The sequence below is a fragment of the Trachymyrmex septentrionalis genome, unplaced genomic scaffold, assembly GCF_001594115.1.
Source record: "Trachymyrmex septentrionalis isolate Tsep2-gDNA-1 unplaced genomic scaffold, Tsep1.0 scaffold107, whole genome shotgun sequence".
Classification (NCBI taxonomy): Eukaryota; Metazoa; Arthropoda; class Insecta; order Hymenoptera; family Formicidae; genus Trachymyrmex; species Trachymyrmex septentrionalis.
In genome coordinates, this window is record NW_017304196.1 from 1,375,595 (window position 1) to 1,395,228 (window position 19,634).

A 19,634-nucleotide genomic window follows, 5' to 3' on the forward strand; every position below is an offset into this window, starting at 1 on the left:
ATGTCTTATGCGTCGATTTATGACATTATCCTTAAGACATCTTACAGACTTGTCGCTTATGACGTTTTACAGATTTATCTTTATGACGTTTTACAGACATTATATATCCTTAAGACTCGCTTCGGACATTTGTCTAAAAAATAAAAGTAAAAATTACTAATACGGAAACGCGCTGACAAAAGGAAGTATACAAAGTAGAAACTGGAATTACCTGATAAATCTGTATGTAAATATAATTATAATCAATACATATTTTCAATAACAATTAATTGTGACAGATAATAGATCGTTATTGAAAATATATACTAAGTATGATGTTACGTTGTAAATTTTCAAGTATATATATATATATATATAAATTTTCATTTCTGAAGGTAAAGAAAACTTGATATAAATTTAGAGCATTCTATGTACTTTTCTGTATTGTAAATATATATCCAAATAAAAATAAAAATAAAAATAAAAATAAAACTTTATAAATAAAATAAGTTAAAAAATGGCAATATACAGTCGAGATAAGATTTTGAGAAATGTCTAATAATATTTTTAAATGTAAATCTTAAATACATATTTCATTTATATAAAGTGCGCGTAGCTTACAACAAGAAAACTAACAATTATAAACTGAAATTGAAATAATAATATTACAACTATTATAAACTGCATCGTCGATTGGATGATGATAACATGATGCTGACATCATTATCCACTTAACAATTGTTAAAATTTAAAAAAGCTAAAAAAAAAACAAAGAAATAGCAAATGTCATCCACAGGGAAAAAAACAAGAATTACCTACGTATGATAAAAAAATGAAATTGATCGGTCAATACGTTTCTAGCTCTTATACGTTAATTATTTAGAACATTGCAGTCTACGAAGCGTGACGTACAAATGCATATTTGACATCGCGTTGTATTATAATATTTATGTAATTAACACGCGCAATATATTTCATTAAATAAATTAGTCTTTGTGTTTTATATATTATTTATTAAAATGGATCTACAACGATATCTATTTTCGATTGCATTAGTTTTATTAGTGACAACACGTATCCATGGCCAAATGCGACGAATAAAAATCGGTAAGGAATGATCATTTTTTTTAAATTAATAAATTTTTTAAGACGTATCACTCATGCGTGAAAATATTGCATGTGTTCAAAAGAATTATTTAACGACAGAAATTGGCGAAAACTGAAATTTCTATGATAATCTACTCTATTGATACTACGTAAATGTAAAAAGTATTTTAAACCAAATCAGTATTTGCGAAGATTCATTTCTTTCAATTACATTGTGAAAAATTGTTTATAACAAATATTTTTCACAACATTATACAATTATATAGTATTATTCCTAAAACTTTTATTTTCATTTGAATAAAAAACCGTTTAATTACTTCAAGCAAAGATATATTAATTTAAAGTGCGATAGACCAGTTCAAAAAATTTCGGAACGAATATCAATTAAGATTAATATAATATTCCATTTGGCGACTGTCTCACACATACATTAAATTTAAATAAAAACTGATGTATAAATTATTAATTAGCTTCTTTTTTATGACAAATTACGTCATTACGTAATTAAGAAACGCTAAGTAACAATGCTATGTCAATTCTCATAATTAAAATAAAACGGAAAAAACAGCTTCACCATAAAAAATATATCAATAAAAGGAAAGTAAAAAATATTTATAATAAAATAATTTTTATTTAAAGTTTATTATTAATTAATTTTGCACGTGATAATATCAGTATATATTTGACAAAATTACGCGAGAGAAATATTTTTAACGATGTTCACATGCGCTTGTTACTTAATATTGATCCGACACGAGTAATGTAAATTGTAAACTCATGCATAGTCTACTAGTATTAGCTATTATTAAAGTGAATATACGTAATAATTATTTATAGATATAATTAGAAAATTAATTGTATGTTATACAAATCTGTTTACTTTAAATAATCATCACTAACAAATTTATTGATTCATAATTCAGCACATTTATTTATATTTATTTTTTACAAAAAATGTATATATAATATCAATTTTTTAATTAATTTTTTATTTATTAATACATTTTTAGGAGCAATTTTTCACAAAGGCGAAGAAGATCTTCAATCTGTATTCTCAAGAGCAATCTCTGACACAAAAAACGAAAACTATGGACTTGCATTTGAACTTGAAGCAGTCACTAAGTACATCGAAGGCAGTACCGACAGCTTTACGACTGCTATAGCTGGTAAGTACGTGGTGAGTTCAATTATTCCGAGTGACGATTTCCCATAATGTTGACATGTATGTTTTCTAATAATTATAAATCTATTTTCCTACATAACATCCTTATTCTAATCTCAAGAATAGAAATTTAAAAACTTTTTAAACTATCTTTACAATTATATATAATGTACATATTGTAATGTAAGTAAAATGTTATATTAATCCGTGAAAAGTTAACATCCCCTACCTTCGAAAAAATTAACTTTCTATAGCATAGAAATGTGCAAACAAAAATTCGAAGTGCATACATAAGCAATCGAATGATGTATAGTAAATGAATTTTTTTTTAAAGTTAGGACTCATCCTCAGATAAAATGAAGGTATGTTTATAATTGAAAAAGGAATAAGAGATTGATTCTTTTTTAAGATTCTTTTTTATAGAAATACGCGAGGAAATTGGAAAAAAAAAACAAATTTATATAAAGAAAGATTTACATTACATAATTATTATAATTTTAAACATATTTGCTGATTTACTTATTCGACATTGTATTATTTTCTAGCTTGTAAACTTCTTGAGGAAGGTGTGGCAGCCATTTTCGGGCCTTCAAGTCGGTATACTAGTAACATAGTTGCGAGCATTGCTGCGAGATTTCATATTCCGCATATAGAATATGTTTGGCGAGAAAGCGAAGGAAAGAAAAACCAGAAGAAGACTTCATCATCAATGACTATAAACATATTTCCTGCCAGTGAACAAGTCAGCCAGGTTAGTCGCAATTAGAAAAATCATTTTGCACTTAAATATATAAGTTTTAGTAGATATGTACATTATGATAATTTGGACATATTTAACAGTGCAAGTAATAATTCAATTTACTTTTATAATAATTTTTAGATGCATATATATTTATAGTTAATTAATCAAATCAAATTTAAATCGTGGTTTTTATAACACGTTGCACATTCGACATACAATTATTATATTTATAATATATTTTTGATCAATAAAATTGTACAGGCTATCGCCGATGTCATTGATTCAATGAATTGGCAAAAATTCGCAGCGATTTACGAAACTGATGAAGGACTGTCACGTCTTCAGAAAACTTTGATTCTAAAAGGAGACTACAACGATCCGATTATACATACAGCATGGAAGCTTGACGAAGGACCAGATTATCGCTCAATGCTTAAACAGATACGCTATCTACCAGTGCGCAATATAATTATCGATGTTAAGCCGGAAAATATCATGGAAGTGCTGTATCAGGCAAAGGAAGTCAGTTTATTAGAAGATTATTCCGACTTCGTAATTACATATTTGGTACTGTATATTAAATATACTATAAAAATAACAATATGATACTTTCAAAAGCGTATTTCGCGTATTATAGAGCCAAAAAAATTGATTAAAAAAATCATAAATTAAATTTTTAAAAATTACGTTTAAGGAAAATTAAATATAATAGAATAGGTAAAGCATAATATTATATGTTATTCTTGTGCATCTCCGATTGCTAGAAAACAAGTTTTTAAAATAATCATTCTGTTAAATCGTAGGATTCATCCACGCTACCTATTGTCGAGATAATAAATGGTACCTTTAATATCACCGGACTAAGCATAAGAAAAAATAATGACATAGAAGGAATTGATTCGGTATTTATTCAACAATCCCCCTTAATTATCAACAATAAGCATAATATAATATAATATATTATAATGTAATTTCAAAAGTTTATATTGCATTTATATATACAATTCTTAAGTACTCGCGTCAAGTCAGATCTAGACCAAGCAAATTAATGAAAACAAATCGCTCAATGATTGCAAACAGTCAGTGTAATTTGATAGTGAAAAATTATAACAAAAAAAGAATATTACTTATTATAAATATCAACGAGTAAGACATCCACAAAAGACTAAAATATTTCTGCAATTTTTTGTTGCGCGAGCACTTAAGAAAAGAAAGTATTTATTTATTTTAGCAGACAGATTAACGTAATATTTAATATTTTCACATTTTATAGACTGAAATTAAGTCACACAGATATATTATATTAAAAATTCAAAATAAAAAATTACATAAAATTAAATAACTACTTAAACTAATTCGCGATTTTGATGTAGCTAGATTCAGCGGTCCTCTATGACGCAGTATTTTTGTTGCATACAGCATTAAAGACTCTAAATGTAAAAAATATTGAAAATGAAATAGGTATGTCTATTGATCCTATATCACTTTCTTGTACTAATAGTACTAGAAAGTATCAAGTAGGACCTAATATTATTAGCATTATGCGAGAGGTAAGGAGGTCTTTTTTTATCATATCTTATATAATAAAAAAATAACAATTTGACTTTAAGTCTTAAGACATATTATGAAAAAAGTAATTTAATTAATAACGACTTTCATTTTTATATATACTTACATAAAAAAATAAACTCTTCAAAGTTAATTTAATGTCACATAAAATCTATTAAATGTGACATAATAACGACTCCAATGATTACTACCTGAACACAACTGTATTCAAATAATGAACATTCGTGAAATATAATTGAAAAATTAATACAAAATCTTTATTATTTACTTTTAACGCAAAAAAATAAATTTTTACTTTCAACATATGAAATTTTTTTTTACAGATATCAAAGAGAGGAAAGATAACAGGCATTATGTATATTGATGAATACGGTCGTCGACGAGATTTCAATGTAACAATTTTGAACTTTCAACATTTGGATATAATAGAAACGAGTTATTGGGATACTAATGGTATACATAACATACCGCCTACGATGGAGGAAGATTTATATTTATACAAAAGATTCGTAGAAGAGAGAATATTCAAGATTAGCGTAACCGTAGTTCGTAGTATTATTTAACATATTAATTATAATCCTGACATTAAGATTATATGTTGTTAGCCATTAAATATTCGAATTATATCTTATAAATTTATAAATAAAAAAAAGAGCTGAGAGAGAGAGAATGCTCGTAGAACAATTATATGTAACTTCATTGATTTAAATCGTCTGCTATTATCATTAATTTTTAAGATATTATTTATAATAAGTACAGAAAATAGCAAATTAAACGGAAAAAAATATTGTGTTTAATAATATTACTTTATTGCTTCAATACAGATAAGTATGATTTTTCTTTTGGTATAAAAACAGAAATATTGTATATCACTAATAGTAATAACGAACGAGTTAAATCAAGTTATACAAGTATATAATTGTTCTACGAGTATCCTTTGTCTTAGATCTTCTTTTTATTTATTGTAATCAGAATTCACTAAGTATAAATTATACAAATATTTTTGGAAATATAAAATATGTAATAACTTTCTCCGATTCAGAATGCACCCTACATTATGGAAGTGATCGATGGTTCAACGCGAGGAGTATTAATTGGTCAAAAACGCTATGAAGGTTATTGCATCGATCTGATTAATAAAATCGCAGAATTTCTAGAGTTTAAAAGCGTAGTATTCCAACTTGTAACTGATGGATATGGCAATTATAATCCACAAACGAAGACTTGGAATGGTCTAATCAGAAGCATTCTGGATTATGTAAGTAAACCATCCTGTATTTTACAAAGGGAAAAAATGATTTGTTAAAATATCTATAAATTTTGCTAGATATAAAATCTAAAAATAATTTCGTTAGATTGTCAAAATAATTATGTAAAAGACTTAAATTAATTTCTAGGATATTAAAACATTTCACAGCATTGCTAATTATACTTGAATTTATTGAATATTAAATTACTTTGACGGTCCCGTTAAAATTATTTTCAGATTTGCATCTAATTAAATTTTTATATATTTCAACAAAATTGTATTTTCCGTGTAGGAACATTTGCTTAAAGAAAGATATGTCCTTAATATATTATTTCTATCACCTCATTTTGGCGAGAAATTAAAGTAAAAAAATTTTCTTTTATGAAAAGACAGAAACATGTAAATCAATTGAGTTTGCTTTCGTATTACAAGTAAAGTATTAATAGCATTTTTTTTAATGTAATAATCCAGCTTTTATTTAAAATCCATGTTAATTGTCATCACCTTCATTTTACAAGATTTCCCTATTTATTGTAATAACAAAAAAAATAGTTCGAGTCTGCATTATTTTTCAGTAAATAATCTGTTATTTATGATCTATTTCTTAAAAATTTCAGGAAGCCGATTTTGCTGTATCCGATTTAACGATAACACCCCTCCGCATGGCCGTTGTGGATTTCAGTTTGCCTTTCATGATTACGGGTAATACAATACCTCTAGAGAGAACCCAAAAATAAATTAAACATGTTAAGATATTGTAAGAATAAATAAATAAATAATTAAATTTTAGACTATATTAATGGCAGTATTCCAATTTTGTTTTCAATTAGGTTTTAGCATAATAATTAGCAAACCGGAAAAGCACACGTCATCTTTTTTCCCAGTCTTGATGCCTTTCTCTATAGAAGTATGGCTCTCCATGGCTATTGCTTGTTTCGTCGTATCGATAATGTTATTTCTTCAGGCAAAGTAAGGTTTTTAGAGACAAATTACTTCATAATTTTAAATGTAATAAAAATGTAATAAAAATTATCCTTCTCAAATTAATATCTCCTAAAATTAATAGAGTGAAGATAACCGTTAAAAATGTGTATTGTATTTCGTAAATTTAAATTCTTTCTCAAGAATGACACCTAGGAAATGGAACAATCGGCATCTATGCAATGCTGATCCTGAAGAAAGTAATTTTAACTTCAAAAATTCGTTCTACTTGACTACTGGTTCTTTTATGCAACAAAGTTCAAACATACGGACCAAGTAAGCTTTAATATGATATCATAATGATTAATAAACATACATTTTTAATTTTGAAGAAATTATTTTTTTAACCACGAGTTAAATGTTTTAAACTATTATAATATTTACACACATAAACAAAATCACTTTCATTGTAGAGCATCATCTCTGCGCATGCTTGCAAGTATATGGTGGTTCTTTACTTTGATTATGTACAGCTCATATACAGCGAATCAAGCTGCCTTTCTCAATATGGACAAAATATCTATTAAAGGAATTGAGGATCTGCCCAAACAGATAAAAATTAAATATGGTGCACTAAAGAATGGCGCAACAGCAGCATTCTTCAAAGTACATTAGCAGCTAATTATTTATGATCATATTTAGCTCAATATGAAAATAATTTACATATATAATTCGATATTATTATCCAATTATAGAATTCGAATCACTCAACGTACCAACAAATGTGGATTGCAATGGTGAATTCTAGCCCAAGCGTATTCGCATCAAGTTATGAAGAAGGTGCGCAATTCCAAAGTCGAACATACACCACCTATGTGAAAAATACGTGAAAAATACATGAAAAACCTTTTTTTGAAAAGGATTACATTGTTCGAAAAAACAAATTTTTTTCTTTTGAATTCTGTTTTTCAAATACCTATATTAATTTTACGATACATTTCAGGTATCTATCGAGTTCTCCGCGGCGAAGGACGATATGCCTTTCTCATGGAAAGTGGTGCTATTGAATATATTACGAAGCGCCAATGCAATCTAATTAAAATAGGCAACGTAGTCGAAAAGAACAGAGGCTATGGCATTGCTATGCCACGCAGTAATATTATAACTTCACTACAATATATCAATATTTCTCCATTTCTTTATCTTTATATAAACCATTTCTCTTGCACCTCTTCCATAGATTCTCCATATAGAATACCGATTAATCGTGCGATCCTAAAGCTGGGTGAGACAGGTACACTGGCGGAAATCAGAAAAAAATGGTGGGAAGAAAGAGGAGGAGGTTTGTGCAAAAAAGATGAAATGGAAAATGATGAAAGGACAAACCAATTAGGGATGGCAAGTCTGAAAGGTGTATTTTTCGTTCTAATGTGTAGTTGCAGCGCTTCATTCTTTATCGCAATTTGCGAATTTCTGTGGAATGTACGTAAAGTCGCTGTGACAGAGAAGGTAAATCTTCACTTTATCGTGTTCATTATTAATTTTGGGATAAATACTATAAAAATAAAGTAAATTAATTTTCATCCTCTTAATGAAGAAAAGTACTCAAAAACTTAATGTACAATACAATATGAAATTTCTTTCTTTTTATGATAAATTAAATTGTGAAACAAAATGCACAATACGCAAATTTTAACTGTATGTATTATATGTCCAACCTTAAATTTAATAAGTTAGTTACTGCATCGCCATCATTGCGATATAAAGAGGAACTTATTATCATCTTTCGTACAGATCACGACGTGGAAAGTGCTAGTTGCCGAGTTAAAATTCGCCGTAAACGTCTTCGCAATTACGAAACCCGTTAAAATTACCAAAAGCAGCAACAGTCACATAAAATTCTAGGGATGGTGGACTTGACGGCGCTTCATCTACGGCTTGATCTATTGTTGATTCTTTCTTATGTATTGATGTGTTCGGTAAATTCGATAAAAACCATAATAGAAATAAAGTGTGTGTAATAATCATAAAATTAATTAATTATTATCAAGGGAATTTAAGCTTAACCACAAATTTTTGGAATAATACAAGACTCCTACATGAAAGCACTTATTCATTAAATAAATATTTATACCTATATAAATAGGTAATGTATAGATATTTGAATTTAAAGAATGTGTATTAAGCACGGGTCGATGTATTCACTAAACTAAACGACTGTGTAAGTCAGTCATTTCTGTGTGTATACTTCTCTTCTGTAATATTATTTAAAAATGTTAATGATACCATCTTGTACAACAATTAATATAAGTATAATTCGCCAACAAGCAAAAATCGGATTTGTTTCATCAATTGTAGATATTCAGACTTCAACCGGATCGATCCTTATTAAAAGCATTCTTAAGATTTAACAAAAATAATTGTATGACATTAATTTTTATTTTTATAAGTAAAGCATGACACAGATTGAAAGATTATTCTGTATTGTATTTAAATAAATTTTTTTTAGTATAAAGTGATGGTTAAATAATTTTCTAATTTCTTAACCTTGAATAAATTTTAGTTTAGAAAATATGTCTTAATTTATACTGTCATATGTGAATAATAATAACGGCAAAAAAGATTAATCTATTTCGGTATATGTAATGCAAGGAAAAACTTCACATTACTCGCTTTGACATTATATTTCAATATGATCGCGATAAAAGACTACAAGCACTAATTACTTAAGTTTTTTATGTGTTATAAATAATTAGTAATTTTTATATATTGTTATCCTTTATTAATTTACTACTTCATTTGTTCATTAATTTTTTGCTACATGATTAAAAATGTATTCTTTCTAATTTTATTTTGAAGATAAGAGATATTTTAATCACAAATTGGCAAATTTGCAATAAAGAAAATTAATTCAAATAATAAAAACGGAAAAACAAAACGTAGATTGTTTGTATTTATTACAATTTAGACTTAACTTTTCTCCCTATTTGTTAAAATTACAACAAAAAATATCCCTACTAATTTATTTAATTAAATGAACAAAATATAAATTTATAATTTTAATAACACACTTATCTAAATATATTTTTTAAACATAGAAGTAGAAATATAAAATATTGTTACTGGAAGAATGTGCGACGTAGTCACTACGACACGGTTACAACGAACGACGCGAAGCCAAGTATATATAAGATGTGGTCCAGATCCAAATTTAGATCAGTGTATAGTAGGACAACATCGAAGTCGAAACTTCGCGAATACAGTTTTCTGATTCATTAGTTTTCCCTCTTCTATTTCATTGAAATTTCGAAAAGTTTCTATCAGTTCTTTGCTTCAGATAAAGATCTTAATTAATTTCAATTAAAAAAGTATTGAATTTAAACAATGAAGAAAATGCAGTTATTGACGCACGAACATTAAGGTAAAACTAGTAAAATTATTAGTATATATATATATATAAGGAAATATAGTTTTACTGATATAAAAATCGATATGACTCGATTGATCTCAAAATAATTTAAACCATTAAAATTTATAATCATAATATAAAAAATTTTTATTAGAAATTATGATTACTCGTATATTCTTCAAATAGCTTAGATTAAAAGTAAAGTTATTAAATAATAATAAATATTTTATTTAAAAAAAAATTGAATATTAATTAAAATCTACATTTGATATCTACATTTTATTATATATTATTGATATCGATAAAATGTAGTATTATGACACATAGAAAAGGAGAAATCATTGACAATTGCTCAAGTTATTGCATATCTTGTAAGTAAATTCACTATTGTGTTTTACAGATTTTTTTACTAAAATGGATTCACGACAGTATTTGTTTTCGATCATATTAATTTCATTAGTACTGGCAACACGCATTCATGGTCTGATGCGACCAATAAAAATCGGTAAGCAGTGATTATTCTAGAAAATTAATAAACTTCAGAAAGCATACCGCTTATGTATGGAAGTTTCGCAGATCAAAAAAAATCATTTATCGATAGAACTGGCAAACACTAAACCCTCTATGATAATCTACTTTACAGCAATTTAACATAATATTCTATTTGACGACCGCATATACATATTTAAATTAAACAATAAATGGCTCTATAAATTATTTATTGTTTTCTTCTTTTTTATGACAAATCGTCATTAAAAGAATGTCATATAACACATGGATTCATAATCAAAACAATATAAAAAAAGTATGTTTAACATAAAAAATTTTCTTAATACGATAGAAATAAAAATATATTTATCAATTTTAGAGTCAAATATATTTATAAGTTTTAGAGTCAAAATTCAGTAATGATAAATTTTGCTCGTGATAATCAATTACCAATGTTCATAAAGTCATGCAAGAGAAATATTTTTCACGATGTTCACATGCACTTATTACTTAATAATTGATCCGACGTGCATCACGTAAATTGCGAATTCGTGCATCATTAACTAATATTTAGCGATTATTCAAGTAAATATATTATAGGTATGTAATAATTGTTTGGAGGTATAATTAGAAAATTAATTGTGTGTGTGTAATTGTATATTAATCTTTTTACTTTAAATAATTTATTACTAAATTTTATATTTATTCTTTAAAAAAAAAATATTATAATTTATTTGAAAAGCACTTTATTTTTAATTTTTAAATTTCGTACATTAAAGCTTTTCTGATGTCTGTTATATAATATATAATCATGTATATATTCCTTAATCTTTGTACTATATTTCACACATTAATATTAATTAATCTAACAACGTTAGACTTTTAATAAATTTTTTAATTATTAATATATTTTTTAGGAGCAATCTTTCACAAAGGCGATGAAAATCTTAACTCTACATTCATAAAAGCAATCTTTGATACAAAGTACGAAAATCTTGCACCAGCATTCGAGCTTATCCCAGTCATTAAATACATCGATGCTAATACTGATAGTTTTAAGACTGGTGTAGCTGGTAAGTACGCGATGAAACCAATTACTCCGAATGACAATTATTCCATAATATTAAAAAGTTTTCTAATAATTATAAATATGCAATATTTTTTCATAATGTATTTATTCTAATTCAATCCCAAGATTCGAATAGAAAATTAAAAATGTTTAGAATAGTTCTATAGTTAAACATATAATCATATATCGTAATATATATGTGTATACACACATATATATATATGTGTGTGTGTGTGTGTGTGTGTATATATATATATATATATATATATATATATATATATATATACATACACGTAAAATGTTATCAAATAATCGTATTCAATAAAAGCATAATAATAATTTAAAACGGGACGAGAAATTTTTTTATGATCACAAAAATTCATGTGTAAATTGAAAAAACGAATTTACAAAGAAGCTTTACATTGCATTTTTATTCTATAATAATTTTAGACATATTGTTAATTTATTCTATATTTTTATATATTTAATGTATTATTTTTTATATAGCTTGCGAACTTCTTGAGGAAGGAGTAGCAGCTATTTTTGGACCTGCAAGCAGGTATACTCGTAGTATAGTTGCAAGTATTGCAGCTCGATTTGATATACCGCACATCGAATATGTCTGGCGGGAAAACGAAGGATTAATAGAGAAAAATAAAAAAAAGAAGACTCTATCGTCAATGACCATAAATGTATTCCCTGCCAGTGAAAAAGTCGGTCAGGTCAGTCGCTTATGTTATAAAGAAGTGCTTTGCAATCGAAAATCGATTTTGTTTTATACGCTATAGTAAATCGCAAAATTTTAAAAAGATGTTTAATAGTGCAAGTAATAATTCAATTTATTGGTTTACGCGGATAATTTTTAGGTGCATATCTGATTAATTAAATCGAACGTAGTCTAAAATTCTAAGATGCAAGTTAAATTAATTTTGATATCGTTGAATTTAAAATATAATTATTATTTTTATAATGTATTATTAATCGACAAACGGCAGGCAATCGCTGATGTCATCGCATTAATGAATTGGAGAAATTTCGCAGCGATTTACGAAACTGACGAAGGATTATCGCGCCTTCAAAAAACTTTGACTCTAAAAGGAGACAAAGAAAATCCGATTGTGCACACAGTACGACAGTTGAACGAAGGATCGGATTATCGTACGATGCTTAAAGAAATACGCTCTTTGTCGGTGTGCAATATAATTATTGACGTCAAGCCGGAAAATATCATAAAAGTGCTCGGCGAAGCAAAGGAAGTCAGATTACTAGCAGATTATTGCAATTTTATGTTAACGTATATGGTATAGTATATTTCTTACAATTATCAATAACAAAACAGTACTTTCAAACATGACATTTTTTACGTATTTCCAGTGAAAAGATTAGTGTTTAAAAAACTATGAATTAAACTATTAAAATTAAATATGTAAGAAAAATTAAATAGAATATAGATAAAATATGTATAATATTGTATATTATTTTTGTCCGATTGCTAGAAAATAGCGCGTAAACAGTTTTTGAAATAATCTTTCTATTGAAATTGTAGGATTCATCCAAACTATCTATCCTTGAGATGCAACATGGTAACGTCAATATCACTGGACTGAGCATAAGAGAGAATGATGATATAGAAGGAATTGATTGGGTATTTATTCAAGAACCTCAATTTTTTATCAACAATGAGTATAATGTGTTATATTAACTATAATATAATCTCAAAATTTGTATATTCTCTTATTGAGATAAAATATTTAAAATAGAAATATTTATATGGAATTACATAAGTTGATTGCCTGAATTGTTCGCGATTTTATGTAGCTGGATTCAGCGGTTCTCTATGACGCAGTATTTTTATTACAAAAAGCATTAGAAACTCTAAATGCAAGAAATGATAATGAAGAATATATTGATCCTATACCACTTTTTTGTACTAATAGTACTAATAAGTATCAAGTAGGACGTAATATTACAAACGTTATGCGAGAGGTAAGGGATTTTCCTTTATTATTAAATTTCTTACATACTAAAAAAATAGTAATTTGTTTTTAAATCTCAGTATATACACACACATATAACAAAAGTAATTCAATAGATATATATTTTCCTATATTTTTATATACAATTGTAAAAACAAAATCTTTAAAGTTAATGTAATGCCATAGATCTATCAAATGTGATTAATATAATAACAAATCTTCGAATATATTAGGGTGTAGGGAAAGTTTCTACGCATTTTTAGTAAAAAAATCCTTTATTAAAATAAAATAAATGATACATGTATGTTAGTCAAAATATTTGCCAAAGGTGGGCAAAGGTGATAGAAAACGATAGCAAATATTTTGACTAACATATATTATTTATTTTATTTTTATAAAAAAAAGTTGTTAAAAATGCACGGAAACTTTTCCTACACTCTAATAATTAAATTAAAATTAAAATTAAATTATTATTTAAACTAAAATTATTCGAATACAATTTAAGTGATCTCAAATTTAATAATGATAAATTTTTATCAATTATTTTAAAAATAATAAAATTAATATTTTGTTACACAGTTGTCAAAAAAGGGGAAAATAACGGGTGTTATGAACATTGACGAGTACGGTCGTCGACAAGATTTTAACGTAAAAATTTTGAATTTTCAACCATCAGGAACAGTAAAAATAGGTTTCTGGGAACCGTCGAGCGGTGTAAATGTTATACGGACTGAAAAGGAGGAAGACAGCTATTTATACAAATCCATGGAAGAAAAGATATTCAAGATTAGTGTAATAGAAGTTTGTATTCCTACGTTAAGTAGTCCTTACATTATATATAATTTTTCTATAAGTATTCTTTCTCTCTCTCTCTCTCTCTCTCTCTCTCTCTCTCTCTCTCCCTCCCCTTCCTCCCTTCCCTACTCTTTCTCTCACTCTTTCTTTCTCTACTCTAAATTATACAAATATTTTTGGAAGTGTGAAACATATAATAACTTCCTCCGATTCAGAATGCACCCTACATTGTGGAAGTAATCGATGGTTCAACGCGAGGAGTATTAATTGGTCAAAAACGCTATGAAGGTTATTGCATCGATCTGATTAATGAAATCGCAAGGTCTCTACATTTCAAAGGAGTAGTCTTTGAAATCGAAACTGATAAGCAGGGCAAACTTGATCCAATTACAAAGACCTGGAATGGTCTAATCAGACGCATTGTGGATCATGTAAGTAAAACGTTTCAAAAGAAGTTTATTTTAAATTTATTTCTATTACCTCATTTTGTGGATTTTAAATAAAAAAATTCTTTTACAAAAAAACAATTTCTTTTATAAAACAAAAACATATAGCAAATCAACTGTTTTCATATTACAAATTAATAATAGTAGTTTCGAAAACGCGAATAATCCATCTTTTATCTATAATATACGTCAATTGTTCAACCGTCATAAAGTTAGCCCCCCCCCCCATAAAAAATAAAGTTTCTTTAGTTCATTCGATTGCTCATTGTTTGCACATTTTAAATTTTCGTTTGCACACTTCTAAAAAACAATTTTAGAGAGGCTAACTTCACACTAGCTCCCCCAAATTAGATCAAAGTCTCAATCGATAGATTTTCATTTGCACATTCCGAAACCATTCGATTTTTCATTTGCATATCTTTAATTAAAAAGTTATTAACAATTAAAGTTCCGAGAAAGGTTGAAAATGGCAAATAGATTCAAATCGCACTTACTATGCTCAAAATAACTCGATAGGTTTTCTTTAGCACATTCCGAAACTAGTCAATTTTTCGTTTGCACACCTTTACTTAAAAAATTATTAACAAATGAGTGTTGGAGGGCCAACTTCACACAACATAAATTACGTTTTCAGCTCGAATTCAACAGAAATGGGTTTGAAACAACACCAATCGATAGATTTTTATTTGCACATTCCGAAATAATTCGATTTTTTGTTTGCACACTTGTAATAGTTGTACTTTAAAAATTATAAAAATCTATGGATTGAAATCTTTTTGATCCCATTTGCTCGAAGTTGGAGGACTAGTGTGAAGTTAGCCTTCCCAAAATTGTTTTTTAAATAACTTTTTACCTAGAAGTGTGCAAATGAAAATTCAAAATGTGTAAACATATGCAAACAATGAACAATTAAATGAGCTAAAGAAACTATTTTTTTTAATGTTGGAGGGCTAACTTCACGACGGTAATTGTTCGCTCTTTCAATTTTGTAGAATTTCCCTATCGTGATATAAGCAAAAGTACGCCTTACTTTTCTGTAAACTGTTATTTATCAAACATTTCTTAACATTTAAATGTTGTTATATATAGGAAGCCGATCTTGCGATATGCGATTTAACCATAACACATGAGAGAAAATCTGCCGTAGATTTTAGCCACCCTTTTATGAACCTCGGTAAGTAGTAATATAAACTATTATTAAAAAGAATGAAATGCAAAAATAGTTTAATATCGTTATAATTTGTTATTTATTATAAATTCTACAAGAGATTTAAAAAAGAAATTTAAAATTCTTGTAAAAGCAATAATACAATAATTACATTTTATTATATATTAATTTATGACAGAGTATATTCCAACTTTGTTTTTTATTAGGAATAAGCATTATATTCGGCAGACCAGAAGAAAAGACACCAGACTTTTTTTCCTTTTTGCTACCTCTGAGCACGGAAGTTTGGTTCTACATGGCTACTGCTTTTCTCGGTGTATCAATAATGTTATTTCTCCAAGCAAGAATGGCACCAGAGGAATGGGACAATCCGCATCCATGCATTGCCGATCCTGAAGAACTCGAAAACAACTTTAATTTTAAGAATTCCTCGTGGTTGACTATTGGTTCTCTTATGCAACAAGGATCCGACATTTTGCCCAAGTAGGTCCTAATATGATATTTATCATTGTATTATTAATTAATAAACATATTTTAAACATTAAAGAAATTATTTTTTAAATCAATGTCTTGTAGATCAAAGAGACAACATTAATATTTCCACTGGTATTCCGTATCTCACCAACGTTTATTAATTACAGTACGATTGATTTCACTAACGTTTATCAGGTTACATTACACTTGATGCTTTCACTCTCGCGCTTTTTAACGTTTTCTATTTGATGCGTTATAACGAATGTCCGGACAGCGATGTCGAGTTTCCCAGGGAAACTCGAGTCCCTGGATCGCTCTGAGACCTCGCCTGAGGATGCCTTTCGACTCATTCTGAGTCTTCTTGATAGATAAACTCATGATCAAACTGTTCGTGATGATGCCTAGGGGATCACCCTGAGTCGCGATCACGCACGCACACACATAAAATGGACTCGTAATAATATTCAGATTAGATAGATAAATATTGTTCGTACACGATCCGCATTCTGGCTTGATCACCGGTCGAATAAATTCAGCATTGCCAGGACCCCCCATAGGCCCTCGATTTCTTTCCGGATTGGCTCTCCCAAATCGTGGAGATTACGTGTTGGCGGAGGTGGCGTTTCGGAATAGCAAGCGAATTAAGAATTACAAGAGCCGACAATCGCTTTTAACTGTACCATTACCGCGATTTCTTCCTGTCAAGGTCCAGACTCTCCTGTCGACAGTATACGTATAAGCGCGCGCGTGATCTTTTGATTTTGTCCAATCACGATTTCGTATTGTTGTGCACGACGATTTCTCGAGCTCTACGCAACAATCAAGGATTAATTATTTTCCTATTTATGCTTTGTGTCATTTTCAGTTAGTGCATGATTCCTAATAATTATTCCAACTAGTATAATTTTAATTGTATTTTATATATTTCAAATATGCTGTATATAAATATTTCTCGCGTGACTTGATCTATATCGAATGTCTATTTTAATGTTATTGTGATTATTATCAGATAATTAGAGTTGGTACTCCTTCAACATTTTAAACTATTATAATATATAAAACAAAAAATCACTCTCATTACAGAGCACCGTCTCTACGCATGCTTGCAAGCATGTGGTGGTTTTTCACGCTCATCATGATAAGCTCATATACAGCGAATCTAGCTGCCTTTCTCACAGTGGATAAGATGGACGCGCCTATTAAAGGTGTTGAAGATTTAGCTAAGCAGACGAAAATTCAATATGGCGCACAAGAGGGTGGATCCACGTCAACTTTTTTTAAAGTTTGTTTAGCAGCTTGTTTAGCGATATTTAGCTCAATGTAAAAATAACATGCAAATATGATTTAATAACCAATTGCAGAATTCAAACTATTCAACGTATAAGCGTGTGTGGACTGCAATGATAGACGCTAGGCCAAGTGTATTCACATCGAGTAATAAGGATGGTGGGCAATTCCAAGATCAAATTTGAATACAAAGAATTTTCTGTTTTTAAAAAGAGTTACATTATTCAAAAGAAACAAATTTTTTCCTCTTAAATTCTTGTAGTGTTTTCTCTTGGCTGCATTAGTGTAACACTCAGACAGTGTAGCTCGTACCGTGTTTCCGTGGCTACGATATAGTGCAAATTTTCTGCGCACGAAGTGGGATTTTGCTACACCGTCTCAAAGAGACGTAGAGCCAGTGTGACATTTAAAATTTGGAAATGGAAATCAAACGGAAATAGGGTTTTAGTACAACAATGATGTAGTATACGCCATGGGGCGTGCATCACTCTGGTGTAGTCTAGCTGAGTGTAGCACTTACACGCAACTGATGCGGTGCGAGGACTACACCTAGTGTATCCCAAGAGAAAACGCTATTAGACCCTTTATTATATTATATACGTTCCAGGTATCGACCGAGTCGTCAAGGCTAAAGGACAATATGCCTATTTCATGGAATCCAGCAGCATTGACTACGAATTGGAGCGAAACTGCGAAATCATTAAAGTCGGGGGCTTAATTGATAACAAGGGCTACGGCATAGCTATGCCGCGCAGTAATATTATAACTTCTTTGAATACATATAATATTTTTTCCATTTTATTACCTTTATATAAATCATTTTTCTTGCATTTCTCTTCCATAGATTCTCCATATAGAATACCGATTAATCGTGCGATCCTAAAGCTGGGTGAGACAGGTACACTGGCGGAAATCAGAAAAAAATGGTGGGAAGAAAGAGGAGGAGGTTTATGCAAAAAGGATGAAACGGAAAAGAGTGAAAACACAAGTGAATTAGGATTGGCAAACGTCGGAGGTGTTTTCTTTGTTTTAATGTGTGGGTTATGTGGTTCATTCTTTATCGCAATTTGCGAATTTCTGTGGAATATACGTAAAGTCGCTGTGACAGAAAAGGTAAATTTTTACTTTTTCATGTTCATTATTAAGTTTAAAATAAATAAAGTTAATTTTGTTCCTTTTAATAAAGAAAATTATTCAAAATTTTAATGTACAATATAAAATGTTCACTTCCTTTTATCATAAGTTAAATTATAAAACAAATTTAATTATCATCTTTTATACAGATTACGCCGTGGGAAGCACTAATTGCCGAATTAAAATTCGTTGTAAACGTTTTTGAAGTAACAAAACCTGTTAAAATTTCCAAGAGCAGCAACAACAGCGCAAGCTCCATGGGTGGACTTGGCAGAGCTGCATCCACGGCTCGATCTATCGTTGGCTCTTTCTTACGTCTTGATATGGTCGATAAATTCGATAAAGACCTCAGCACGAACAACCGCACTAACGATCATAAAATTAATTGATTATTGCTAAAAGCACTGAAGTAAACTACGAATTGTTAAATAATACACGATTTATAATCATACAAAATCATCTACATTGAAACTATGTATCTAATCCATAATAAATACATACCTACAGATTAAATGAGTTTTAATTACTGACATAAGGCAACTAACAAAAATTTTTAATTTACAAGTTAGTACAGATGACTAACATGAAATTTTTCATTGCGAATAAGAGTTGTTGTAAAAATTCTATTTCTATTTAACTAGAAAATTGCGAAAATAAA

At 28.6% G+C, this 19,634-nt stretch overlaps 2 protein-coding genes across 3 annotated transcripts; both read left to right on the top strand.

Moving 5' to 3' along the window:
- Nucleotides 1–1,051: 1,051 nt before the first annotated feature.
- On the top strand, nucleotides 1,052–8,671 carry LOC108747097 (glutamate receptor ionotropic, kainate 2-like). The gene is given in 17 exon segments (XM_018484360.1): nucleotides 1,052–1,086; nucleotides 2,097–2,252; nucleotides 2,794–2,999; nucleotides 3,252–3,557; nucleotides 3,794–3,892; nucleotides 4,364–4,540; nucleotides 4,883–5,104; nucleotides 5,602–5,817; nucleotides 6,426–6,510; nucleotides 6,639–6,777; nucleotides 6,934–7,065; nucleotides 7,203–7,395; nucleotides 7,485–7,569; nucleotides 7,733–7,882; nucleotides 7,970–8,238; nucleotides 8,524–8,619; nucleotides 8,621–8,671. Coding segments are annotated over 17 exon segments (2,601 nt in total). The 5' UTR covers nucleotides 1,052–1,067.
- A 1,290-nt stretch (nucleotides 8,672–9,961) lies between these two features.
- Nucleotides 9,962–19,478, top strand: LOC108747083 (glutamate receptor ionotropic, kainate 2-like). 2 transcript variants are annotated; one of them, XM_018484341.1, is made up of 16 exons: nucleotides 9,962–10,150; nucleotides 10,539–10,643; nucleotides 11,545–11,700; nucleotides 12,204–12,418; nucleotides 12,692–12,997; nucleotides 13,243–13,341; nucleotides 13,515–13,682; nucleotides 14,252–14,473; nucleotides 14,683–14,898; nucleotides 16,003–16,087; nucleotides 16,288–16,564; nucleotides 17,639–17,837; nucleotides 17,917–18,001; nucleotides 18,450–18,596; nucleotides 18,687–18,955; nucleotides 19,126–19,478. In XM_018484341.1, exons 2-16 carry the CDS (start codon nucleotides 10,553–10,555, stop codon nucleotides 19,363–19,365), a joined length of 2,775 nt encoding a protein of 924 aa, XP_018339843.1. In that variant the 5' UTR covers nucleotides 9,962–10,150; nucleotides 10,539–10,552; the 3' UTR covers nucleotides 19,366–19,478. The 2 variants fall into 2 exon arrangements, with proteins under 2 accessions (XP_018339843.1, XP_018339849.1); XM_018484347.1 differs by having other exon boundaries at nucleotides 14,252–14,464.
- Nucleotides 19,479–19,634: the final 156 nt, after the last annotated feature.

What these genes read in the sequence shown, in the direction of transcription:
- LOC108747083 (XM_018484341.1), top strand. Translation starts at nt 10,553, where the DNA reads ATGGATTCACGACAGTATTTGTTTTCGATCATATTAATTTCATTAGTA. An exon ending in TTTTAAGACTGGTGTAGCTG is followed by an intron (nt 11,701 to 12,203) that starts GTAAGTACGCGA and finishes TTTTTTATATAG; the next exon opens with CTTGCGAACTTCTTGAGGAA. An exon ending in CCACGTCAACTTTTTTTAAA is followed by an intron (nt 17,838 to 17,916) that starts GTTTGTTTAGCA and finishes AACCAATTGCAG; the next exon opens with AATTCAAACTATTCAACGTA.